The sequence below is a fragment of the Cnephaeus nilssonii genome, assembly GCF_951640355.1.
Source record: "Cnephaeus nilssonii genome assembly, chromosome: 6".
NCBI lineage: Eukaryota > Metazoa > Chordata > Mammalia > Chiroptera > Vespertilionidae > Cnephaeus > Cnephaeus nilssonii.
Window position 1 is genome coordinate 60,544,539 of NC_137077.1, and position 12,658 is coordinate 60,557,196.

The 12,658-nt window shown below is 40.5% G+C and overlaps 1 protein-coding gene across 1 annotated transcript in view; it reads left to right on the plus strand.

Moving 5' to 3' along the window:
- The first annotated feature begins 3,784 nt into the window (after positions 1 to 3,784).
- The window catches only part of LEMD3 (LEM domain containing 3), a 71,900-nt gene continuing 63,026 nt past the window's right edge, over positions 3,785 to 12,658 (plus strand). Inside the window, exon 1 of the mRNA XM_079775007.1 lies at positions 3,785 to 5,349. Within this exon, the coding sequence (XP_079631133.1) occupies positions 3,801 to 5,349 (1,549 nt within the window). The 5' untranslated portion in view covers positions 3,785 to 3,800. The remainder of the gene's footprint in view (positions 5,350 to 12,658) is intronic.

The following is a 12,658-nucleotide window of genomic DNA, read 5'->3' on the forward strand; positions in this document are numbered from 1 at the left end:
ATCCTGTCTGACCCCAGAGGTCAGACACCTGGTGCCCTTCCCACGGCCTACAACAAGAGTAACTGTATGGTTTTCACAAAATAATTAAAAGGCAGCTAAAAACATACATGTCATATTAAGAAGATAAAATAAAGTTAAAACCATTTTCTTAAAAATGAGGCATACAAAAATAAAATTAAGCAATTTAAGTGGTGTCAGCAGTGGGAAGAACTTATAAAATATATGTGATGGAACCCTAAACACTTTTTACATATGTACCACATACTTGAGTCTGAATTTTCTGGCTGTAGTCTCAAAAAGGGATACATAGCAAGTCAGAAAACCAACAGTGTCCATCCATAAAGTTAAAAAAAAATAAGCAGTTTTGTGATTCCTCAAAAAGTTAAATATAGAATTGCTATATAATCTGTAATTCCTAGGAATATACCCTAAATAATTGAAAACAGGTATTCAGATACCTGTATCCCAATGTTCATAACAGCATTATTCACCTTAATCAAAAGGTGAAAGTAACCAAAATGTCTATCAATGGATGAATAAACAAAATATTATTCAGCAAAAGAAGTAAATACTACACATGCTACAACATGGATGACCTTATGCTAAGTGAAGGGAGTCAGAATAAAAGGTCACATATTATATGATTCCATTTACATGAAATATCCAGAATAATTAAATCTATAGAGACAGAAAGTAGATTAGTGGTTGCCAGGGTCTGGAGAGAGGGAGAACTAGGGAAGGACTCCTTAATCGGTACAAGATCTACTTTGGGAGTGATTAAAAATGTTTTGGAACCAGAAAGAGGTGATAGTTGCCCAACATTGTAAATGTTCTAAATACCGCTGATTGTACACTCTAAAATGGTTAACTTGATGCCATGTGAATTTCACCTCCATTAAAAAGAAAATGAAGCAAAAACAAATGAGTTGTTGGAAAAGTGCAACTATTTCTAATACTGAGACCAGAAAGAATATTGTTTAAGGACATGAACCCTCAGCAATATATTTATTTGAACACATTAAATTTCATATCATTCTTTAGAAGGTCCTTCAACGTAAGCTGATGTCATGACTATAAACGGCAACATGGGGAAAGGTATTTTACTGGGAACCAGGGTGTGTGGTGTTAGTAATGTGGCTCAAGCTACATTGGTCTTTGATGAGCAGGCTTAAGACAGAGATAAAATTAAAAACATCTAGAGGGATGCCTGACCAGCATGACTCAGTGGTTGAGTGTTGACCTATGAACCAGAAGTCATGGTTTGATACCTGGTCAGGGCACATGCCTGGGTTGTGAGCTTGTTCCCTAGTGGGGGGCCTGCAGGAGGCAGCCAATCAATGATTCTCTCTCATCATTGATGTTTCTCTCTCTCTCTCTCTCTCCTTTCCTCTGTGAAATCAATAAAAACATCTATTTTTAAAAAGATTGTTCTCTCTCTTTTTTTTAAAAATATATTTTATTGATTTTTTACAGAGAGGAAGGGAGAGGGATAGAGAGTTAGAAACATCGATGAGAGAGAAACATCGACCAGCTGCCTCCTGCACATCCCCCACTGGGGACGTGCCCGCAACCAAGGCACATTCCCTTGACTGGAATCGAACCTGGGACCCTTCAGTCCGCCTATATATTTTAGATAGGGTTCTTGATTTTAATACATATAAAGACAAATATAAGACAAAATAATTCTTAGTTCTGGTATGTTCCAGTGCCCCAAAAGTATGTGATATGATAAATAGTACCTATTGACAACCTATAAAAGATTAGACATTCTGAAGGTACCCTAGCAATCTAAGTCTGTAACAGTTGAACAGCAAGAAGGCCAACTGAGCCAAACTGGTTTCAGCAAGATTGTTCTCTTAAAAAGAAAATCTAGAGGGAAAGATGGACTGACAATCCTTCTGGAAATCATCATAAATGTTTCTCTTAGTCAAAACTTTGGAAGCAGGAGTGAAATTGAAATTGCATTCCCTGTCAATATGTGGTTGCAGATAGCCCCTTTAGAGCCTCATGCTTTAAAAGTTAGCCAATCTGGTAGTAGGGGTAAGATCCACTGGTAAATGTGGAGAATGTTGGAAGCGAGTAGTGAAAATGCTGAGGCAGTGAAAGTTCTGAGAAAGTGTCAGATCTGATCAAACAGCCAAACAAAGGATAATTATAACCCCATAGTTCTGTACAATAAGTCAGTATCTTCAGAGGTAAGATTTCTTGTAGACTAAATGAGCCCATGTATATGAAAGCTCATTGTAAAGTGTAAAGTTCGTATCAATTGTAGTTTTCATTGTTATTAGTATCTGGCTATAATATACAATATATAAACAACATATTTGAACAGCATTTTCACAAACAATATTTATTCATCATTCTCAACAAATACTATTGAATACTAATTGTGTGTCAAAAAAGGTAGGCAATATCAACATTTTAGAAAAGAATAAATTGAGGTTCACAGATTTGTCATATATTTTGGAGACTCTGAGACTTTTGATTCCTAATTCATTACAAATCGTGCTGCCCCCGAGAGCTAAGAACCATGAACCATGAACCATGGTTGCAAAGCCCTTCATCTTCATTAACTAGTAAATCTGATTGTTTAAATCCTTTAAGGAAAGGAAAGCAATCTTTACCAAAATGGCCAAATTTCTCCTTTCTGGGATTCATTTCTCATTTTGTAAATGAGGGGGTTGGATATTTAGGTCTTAATGTGTTTTTTTTTTTAATTTGTTTTGACTTTGTGTGTAGGTTTCTTCTCCTCATCTGCCACTATTTAATACCAGGTCAAAATATTAATCTCATACTATTCTAGCTTTGCAATTCATTAATTATTTCAACAGATGTTTATTGAAGTACTAGGCGCCATAGGGCTGAAGTTGAGAAGAATGAAAGCAAGGGTCCTCTGCTTGAGCTTAGAGTCCAAAAATATAAAAATCTATATTTTTAATTATTTATTTAAATAAAAAATTTAAATAAATAATTAAAAATATAGATGCATAAAAGCAATCATTTACAAAGATAAATAACTGTAGGTTAGGAAGGTGCTAAGACATAGAATGAAGCAAATAATAGGCTCTCTCTATTACAAAAATGATGACCTATGGAGGTCATTAGATTTTAAAAGGAAAAAACATGGTAATACCTTACAAAAAAACGAAGGAAATGAATAGACCTTACTTTTGAAGAAAATTGTATTGTGACTGGTCTACCCTGTATCTTCTACCTAGAGTGGAGGCTTCTCAAAAAGAGCAGCGAGGGAAACTCACTTTTTTTTTCTTTTTTCTTTTTTGTAAGTCAAGCAGAAAGACAAAATGAAAAGCGAACTTGTGGAGTCAGGCAGGGAAACCACCAATCTAGTCTGGCCATTTCTTTTTTAGTCTCGGTAGGCTTCCCCTCGGCAGAGGGGTTCTGGATGACCAGAAAACTGATGTCGTGAGCTTCCAGGGAGATTTCATTTCAATTATGCCTGCCCCGTGGCAGGACCCCGGGAAGAGGAGGTCAAGGTGGTTCGGCCAGAGGCAGCTCCCGGGAAGGCAGTGGGAAGGGCAGGGCGGAGAACAGCGCTAAAAGGGGCGGGGGAAGATGGGGCGAGGGTGCGGCGCCCGCGGTCAGGGGGTAGGAAACCTCGCCGCCGCGGGCGCCCCACGGCGCCCAGGTGGCCCTTTCCCGCTCAGGTGAGCTCCTCCCGCGCCTCCCATTGGCCGCGGCGCCGCGGCGCTGGGCCGGCGACGCAGCCCGGTCTAGTTCAGGGTCTAGGGCGGCGCGTCACTTCCGGTAGCGCGGAGCTTGTAAAACACCCTGGAGAGAAAATGGCGGCGGCGGCGGCGGCGGCTTCGGCGCCTCAGCAGCTCTCGGACGAGGAGCTTTTCTCTCAGCTCCGCCGTTATGGCCTGTCTCCCGGCCCCGTGACGGAGAGCACCCGCCCGGTCTACCTCAAGAAGCTGAAGAAGCTTCGAGAGGAAGAGCAGCAGCAGCAGCAGCACCGGTCTGGGGGCCGCGGCCACAAGACGCGGAACAGTATTAACAATACCACGGCAGCCGCCTCGGTCGCCGCCACGGGACCGGCTTCGGCGGCCGTTGGGATGGGGGTCCGGCCGGTGTCGGGAGACCTCGCCCACTTTCGGACTCCTGGGGGCCTGGGCCGAGTGTCGGCCTCCGGCCCCTCGGGCCCCTCGGGAGGGCCCGGGGGCGCCTCGGCCGCCCCCACGGCCGGCAGCAAAGTGCTTCTGGGCTTCAGCTCGGACGAGTCGGACGTGGAGGTCAGCCCGCGGGACCAGGCCGGCGGCGGCGGCAGGAGAGACCGGGCTGCGCTCCAGTACCGCGGGCTCAAACCGCCGTCGGCGTCCCTGGCCGGCGGCGAGGTGACTAACAGCCCCGCGGCCGAGCGGAGGAAGCCCCACGCGTGGTGGGGGGCCCGGAGGCCGGCGGCTCCGGAGCTGCAGCCCCCGTCGGGGAGAGACCGAGCGGCGCAGGACCAGGACAAGGAGGGCGAAGACCGGGAGGACAGGGGCCCGGAGGCCGAGGAGGCGCGGTGGTCGAGCCGAACCGTGAACGGCAGCCGGCTCCTCTCCTACAGCTGCCGGGAAAACTACTCGGACTCGGAGGAAGAGGGGGACGTCGACGTGGCCTCCGGCCGGCAGGTATTCAAAGACGACTCCCTTTCCCGGCACCGGCCCAGACGGAGTCACAGTAAGCCTCTCCCTCAGCAGACGGCGAAATCGGCCGGCGGCCGGCTGGAGCCCGCCGTCCAGGGAGGGGGAGGAACCCCGATGAATGACAGGGCGGCGGCCGCGGGGAGTCTAGACAGAAGTCGAAACCTCGAGGAGTCCGCGGCGGCGGCGGCGGCGGCGGCGGGGCAGGGAGGAGCGTGTGATGCGCTGGACTCCGGCCCGATTCCTAGATACCGTGTGAACGCGAAGAAACCGGCCCCTCTCCTGTCCCCGCCACTGACTGACATGGACGCGACCCTGGATTCGTCCACCGGCTCCCTTCTTAAGACCAATAATCACATCGGCGGCGGGGCCTTCGGGGTGGACTCCTCCAGGATTTTCCCCAACAGCGTCCCTCCCAGTGCGGCGGCGGTGGCCGCCTCGGGTTCACTCAGGATCAATCACTCCAATCACACGGGCGCCAATCACACCTACCTGAAAAACACCTACAGCAAACCGAAGCTCTCTGAACCCGAGGAAGAACTTCTCCAGCAGTTTAAACGGGAGGAGGTGTCCCCAACCGGGGGCTTCAGTGCCCACTACTTGTCGATGTTTCTCTTAACTGCTGCCTGCTTATTTTTCCTGATATTGGGACTGACTTACCTAGGAATGAGAGGAACAAGCGTATCCGAGGATGGAGGACTCGGCAGTAAGTATTCAATCCCCGTGGGTAAGGTAACAAAGGGAATATGCTAGCGATCTGCTCTAACTGCACTGGGCATTTTACGTGAGGTGACGTCTGTGTGCGAGAACATGGTTTAATAGTGAAGGCAGCAGGTTGAGTGCATTTGTGTCATTTTAAGAAAGAACACATTATAACCATTATCAGGATGATAATCTCATGGCTGATTTAAAAATGTTTGTGTATGATATGGGAAATTCAAAACATCTTATTTTTTAAAAAAAGAACAAAACATGACAAGCCTGTTAGTAAAATGCATTTATTTAAATTTTCTTTAGACTTAAAAATAACTATACTATGATGCAGTGAATCATAACTATCAGTGATTCAAAAGTTTTGAAGCATTTTGACTGTTAAAAGGCATCATAAATACAGAGTTTTTTTCAAATTGAGTTGTGATTCTGAAAGGCAGTGTAAGATCTGTTGAAATTCTGGTTCAATATTTGTATTAAGTATATGGGTATATGGTTCTGTAATTAAAAAAAAAAAAGTGAATGAATATAGAAGGCACACCTCTGAATTGGTTTTCCAGCCCAAAACATCTCTCTTTTCACCCACGAAAAAAGTAGTGGTAGGCCGGGTAGGAGTTTGCAGTCAGATTTATCTGCATTGGTTTCCAGGCCCTGCCATTTACGTGTTAAATGGCTGGTGGGAGGTGTGTGCATTCATTCATTAAGCTAGCGTCATCATCTGTGCTGAGCACTCAGGGTAAAGCAGTGTAAAGTCAAAGTATTCTTGTCCTTCAACACAAGAAGAAGATGAATGCAGATCATTTTGTGTTTATGAAGGAAGTAAGGATCGAGTACTTGGTGTATGCTCTTTTAGACTTGGTAAGAGTAGGTACAACTTGAGGTGAGACCTGAAGCAGGAGGAGACAGCATTGCAGAGAGATACGAGAGCATCCTGGGCTGAGATTGTAAGAGGAAAGGGTTTTGAGTTGAGCAAGAATCTTCTTGTAGGTTAGAGTGGTTGGAGCACTTTGAGCCAAGGGGAGTGAACAAGAGTTTGAGCATTCCTTTTCTAATCTGTAAAATGATGCTAATATTGATTAGAATGATGCCTGTGAAGAATAAAAGAAAGTAAATTTATTGCATGATAGACAGCTGAATGCATAATTTCTCAGCTCTTTTTCCTCACTCCCCCGAAACTTCCTACCTATTTCACCCAACGTGAATTCACTGTATCATGATTTGTATTTCTAAAATTGGCTTAGTATTAGATTTATTTCAAAATAGTGAATGATCCAGTTAGACTTAGATAAAGAGTAGGAGTGAAATAGTGTAAGCCTGGATTTGGATGCAGCCAATTTTAAGGTAGTTAAAGAATAGATTATTACTATTACTATATTGCTTTAAGGAGTTAGAAGAGGACTGAAATGCAGCACTCATTTTAATTGGTATCCTGGGAGCAAGTGTGATATTCTGTCCTGCCCCAGATACTTGGGAGAAAAAAGTATTAAGGTCACCCTTGGAGTTCAACTAATAAAGGTCACATAAGTTAAATGACATTACCTATCAGCAGTACTTATCTGCATCTGTTTGTTTTTCTGACAACACTAACTATATGACCTGGACCTTTTCTAAGAGCTAAGTACTTTACTCATATTAAATCGTTGAATCTTCCCAACAACTCACGGACAGATGGTGTTTATCCTCATTTTGTAAGATAAGGACAGTGAGATTCAAGGAAGTTAACAAATGTACCCACAGTTGGACAGCCAGTGAGAGAAGGACTAAGATTTTGTTTCAGATTTTTTCACCTATAAAGCCCATATTAGTAACACTAGGATTAAGAAAACAATTGAATATTTGGTAGCATTTAAAACAGAATTGCTGATGAACACAATTCTCAATTAAGATGACTGTCATATCTTTCTTCTCACTGTTAAGAAAAATGAATACTATTTTCTTGGGTACCAAAACTTCAAATGGAATAGAAAGGCATAGGACTGCTAAGGTTTTGGTACCTTCTTCACCTCCACCAATGTTGAAGGAAGGAAATTATAAAGTGTTTTGCATTTTAATACATAGTAAATGTGAGGTAGCCAGAGGGATGCAAAGAACAGTAGCTAAGAGGTTGATGATTTGGGTATAAGGACTTGTCAGAATGACCTTATTCAAGTTTCTTAACCTTTGAGCTTCATTCTTTTGTATTAAATGATAACAATAATTTCTGCTATCTATGGGGTTGTTGTGAGGATCAAATGAGGTAGTTTGTTAAACAAACATAAATTGATATTATTCAAAAGTTCAGGTAAAACATATTCCTGGTAATCTATATTATGTAAAGAGAAATATGTACTTTCTGTAAATGACATTTAGTGTATTTCTTATTCAGCATTTAATTTTTATTAAATTCCACTAAATACACCTTGTAGGTATTGATACAGAAATTTGAATCAAAGCATGAATCCTTATATGTATTACAGACTTATTATATACCCCGGTTGAAAACTATGCCTGCTAGTTCAGTTAGTCTGCACACATAACGGTGAATAACTTCCACTCCCTATATTTATGTATTCTGATCCTTTGTCATATTATAATGGTTAACTGATGTTTAACCATAGGGTTCATTGGTCAAATAGTGTGCTTAAGGGGATAGTTTTACTTTGAGTAATTATTCACCAGAAGATTGTAGGTTATATGTGAGAGAAAGCTTTAGTAAGCTTTTATTAGTTATTTAAATTATGTATAATGTGTAATAGCTTAGCCTTTTAAGTAGTTCTTAATCATTTGGTCTTTGAAGAATTTTCATCAATGCCTAGTTTTATTAATTGAATTATTATGAGTCTGCTTCCTCATCTGTAAAATTGTGGGGTTGGATCTCGAAGCTCTTTCCAGTTCCAAGGTTTAAGATTCTAACTTTGAACTGCCCTACCAAAACAACTCAAGGATCAGTCTACAGTCAGATCATGACAACCCATCAAAAGAAAATAGGCAGAATAGACTGACTACCTTAGGCTTATATGATCATTTAGATAATGGCTTTTAGTTATCGAAGACATGATTTTTTTTAGAAAATGTACATAGAGATCTATGAAGCAAAAATGAATGGGTATTGTATACTTCTAGTCTCATAATCACTTCTGATATAAGTTCAAATAATAATCCTGTTTTTCATGTAATACATACATTTATATATACCTTTGCGTGTACATTTTCATTCAACAACAGCATGCCTACTATGTGCCAAGCAGTATTTTAAGCAGCAGAGATATGTGGTGAACAAGACAGATGAAATCTCTGTCTTATGGAGTTTATATTCTAGGGGGGAAGATGAACAAATAAGAATTTCAGATGATAGTTGCTAGCACAAAATAATGATGGTAACTTTGGGGGTTGGGATAGAGGGGAATACAGTATTACAAACAGTTGGGACAGGCTTCTTTTAAAGAGAATTGAGTCCTAGCTGGTTTGGCTCAGTGGATAGAGCGTAAGCCTATGGACTGAAGGGTCCCGGGTTCAATTCCAGTCAAGGGCACATACCCAGATTGTGGGTTCGATCCCCAGTAAGGGGTGTGCTGGAGGCAGCCGATCAATGGTTCTCTGTCATCATTGATGTTTCTCTCTCTCTCTCTCTCCTTCTCCCTCTCCCTCCCTCTCTGAAGTCAACACACACACACACACACACACACACACTCTGAGTGGCCAGATTATTATGATCTCTGAACGCATAATAATCTGGCCACTCAGTGTGTGTGTGTTTGTGTGTGTGTGTATAAGTCACAGGGAGAAGAGAATTTTAAACAGAAATAATAGCAAGTATAAAGACCCTGAGGCAAAAACAAACGTGGCATGTTAAAGCATCAGAATAGAATGGCCAGTGTAGCTGGGGCATGGCATATGATAAAGTAAGAAGTAGGCAGGAGATGGGTCATAAAGGACCTAAAGGATTTGAAGACCATAGAAAGGAGTCTAAATTTTATTTTAAGTGACATTTTACTATACATATTCTACAACTTTTTTTCACTTAATATTGTATCCTGGGTACAATATTATATCTTCTTAGCCAATATTAAACCTCTTTCCTCTGCCATTCATTCACTCAACCTCTTTCTGGTTTACCATCCATTCTTCTCTTCTTTGAGTCACCAATTACTCAATTGCAACAGACTGAGGTATTTCAGAGGAAAGAGGGGGCGGGGAAGGATTAACCAAAGCACTTATATACATATATGCATAGCCCATGGACAAACAATAGTGTGGAGAAGACCTGGGAGGAGGCAGGAGCGGGATGGAGGGGTCAACAAACGGGGTAAAGGGGGAGACATCTATAAGGCTTTTAACAATAAAGATTAAAAAAAAAAAAGAGAGAGGAACAACTATTCTTCAATATCCTTATGCCTATTTCATTGTAGATACCAAATGTTGAGCCTTTTGGCTAGTCTAATTACTTGAAAAGGCTAAAATATGTGTTTAAAAATACTATGGTATCCCTTTGAAATGCCAAGGTATCTATACCTTTAATAGTTCTAGTACATTGAACACTAGCCTCTCTTTAATCCAATGGGACTACAATAATCTGCAAGATATTTCTACTTGAATAATTCAAAAACTTAACTCCAAATAAACCCATTTTGTCTGTACTACTTTTTCCCAAAAAAGATCCCTTTGCCACATCTCTAATTCTTGTCAATGGTATTACTATTTTTTATCAATCATCCAGGCTCATGACAATCATCCAGGCTCTTGACTCTCCTTTATTCTCTGTGTCCAAACAAATCACCAAGTATTTCTTTCTTCAAATGGATTCCCTCAATCACAGACCCCACTCCATCCTGGTAGTTATCAACCTCCTTCAGGTTTTCATCACTCCATATCTGCCACCTAGTGCCTATCACCCCATTCCTTCTCTCCAATCCTGTCATCCATTACCTATACCATCACCTGTTTATCCTTCTTTAAAAAATCAATTTGGCCCTTACCAGTTTGGCACAGTGAATAGAGTGTTGGCATGTGGACTGAAGGGTCCCAGGTTCAATTCTGGTCAAGGGCACATACCTTGGTTGCAGGCTCCTCTCCAGCCCAGGCCCTGGTCGGGGCAGGTGAAAGAGGCAATCAATCGATGTGTGTTTTTTTTCACATCAATATTTCTGTTTTTCCCTCTCTCTCTCATTCTCTCTAAAAATCAATGGAAAAAATATTCTCGGGTGAGGATCAATAACAACAACAACAAAAAAATTAAGAGATATTAGCTCAAGGACACAGAGGACAATTATAATACACTGTAATGAAAGCTATCAATGACGCATAAAATCTTATTTAAGTAGAGAATGATGGGCCAAACGCTAGGATAAAGAGGACAGGGAGAGAAGATATTCACAGGTGACACTTTTTAAAGAATAAATTTAGTAGTTAATAGAGATAAAAAAACATTTTTCCAAAGAAGGGAATAACATGTGTAAAGGCATAAAGGCACAAGATTTCATGATGTGTTCAGTGAACACCAAGTGTTGTTCCTCTCATTCTTGAAGAATGAAAGCTGAGTGTTACATTTGAAGTTTCTCAAAGTCGACTATTTTGTAAGGACAAAAAATTTCCTATACCTGTAAGAATATTCCTCGGAACACCAGGGTTTGACTATCCCAGTTTGATGATTTAAGAAGTGAAAATTTACCCTGTGAAAATGTCTTTCATTTAAAAATTATCTCTAGAATAATTTATTTATTTATTTATTTATTTTTAAATATATTTCTATTGATTTCAAAGGAAAAGGGAGATGGAGAGAGATAGAAAAAAACATCAATTCATTGATCGGCTGCCTTCTGCACTCCCCAGACGGGGGATGAACTGGGGCATGTGCCCTGACCCGGAATTGAACTGTGACCTCCTGGTTCATAGGTCAACGCTCAACTGCTGAGCCATGCTGGCCAGGCTGTAGAATAATTTAAAATAAAAATCATCTGGATGAAGACTTATGAATTCCTCTTGTGAATATCCATGGAGTCTAGTTTGAAGAAACATTGGCATAGTTATCAGGGCTTAGATTGCTAAGGAGGCAGACCTGGATTTAAACATTGGCCCTTCTGCTTGCTAGTTTTTTTTTAATTAAAGGCAAGTTGTTGAACTTTTGTGTCCTCCTTTTTTTGCTCCTTTTAAATGAACTTTATATGTATTTTCCCTATACATGTATTTGCTTCAGTGGGAATGAAGTGTTCTACAATTTCAGGGATCAGGAATACTTTTAAAAACAAAATATTTTCATAATTCCTCAGTAGAGTTGTGATGCTTTAAAACTAGCTTCTTCTTGCCCTAGCTGGTTTAACTCAGTGGTTAGAACATTAGCCCTTGGACTTAAGAGTCTCCTATTCACTTCCAGCCAAGGGCATGTACCTCGGTTGCAGGCTTGAGGGCTGGGGTTCATGCAGGAGGCAACCAATCGATGTTTCTCTCTCTCTCTCTCTCTCTCTCTCTCTCTCTCTCTCTCTCTCTCTCTCTCTCTTTCTTTCTCTCTCTGTGTCTCTCCCCCTTCTTCCACTCTCTCTAAAAATCAAATGAAAAAATCCTCCTGTGAGCATTAACAAAAAACTAGCTGCTGCTTCCGCATTAATTATTCTGTATTAACTTTACCTATCTGAAAAATACCCTTTATATAAATAAAAGGAACTTCAGTGCAAAATATATTTAATATTACTAATGGTATATCTTTATTCTAATCCTGTATATATTATACATAAAAATTGCTACCATTTAATTTGGAAACCCAGCCCAGTACTAATTGTGGAAATTCTTATAACAGTTATTGCCTCATAACTTTAGATTTTGACTTTCATATTCAGAATTTATTTTTAATTGATTTTAAAGTGAACTAGTAGCAGTGTATTTGAGTAGTAATCTTTGGATTTTTTTGTTTTAATAATGTATGTTTTAAATTGAATCACACAAGTGATTGTTAAAAAAAAAGAAGAAAACCTTAAAATATCTTTAACAACAGGGTTTACGTTATAATATTTATCAAACATTTTATAGTTAAGTTTTACATTTGCCATCATTCCTTTGAAAACATATTTCTAAGGAAATTCGATTTTTAAAAAGATTATAAAAATTTATACTAACAGGTAGTAATGTCTGAAAATAGGATAACAGATCTATTGTGTGGAAGCCATCATGTATTACTTCTATCTGTCTTAACTTATTTTTTAAATTTCTAGATGTATAGAATTTAAAATTTTACCACTGCCTTTGTTTGCACCACAGATTTATTGCTCTATGCCCATAGTTTTTTGCTTAAAATGTTTTTGCAAGATGACTTCTGAATTCATCTTTATCGCTAT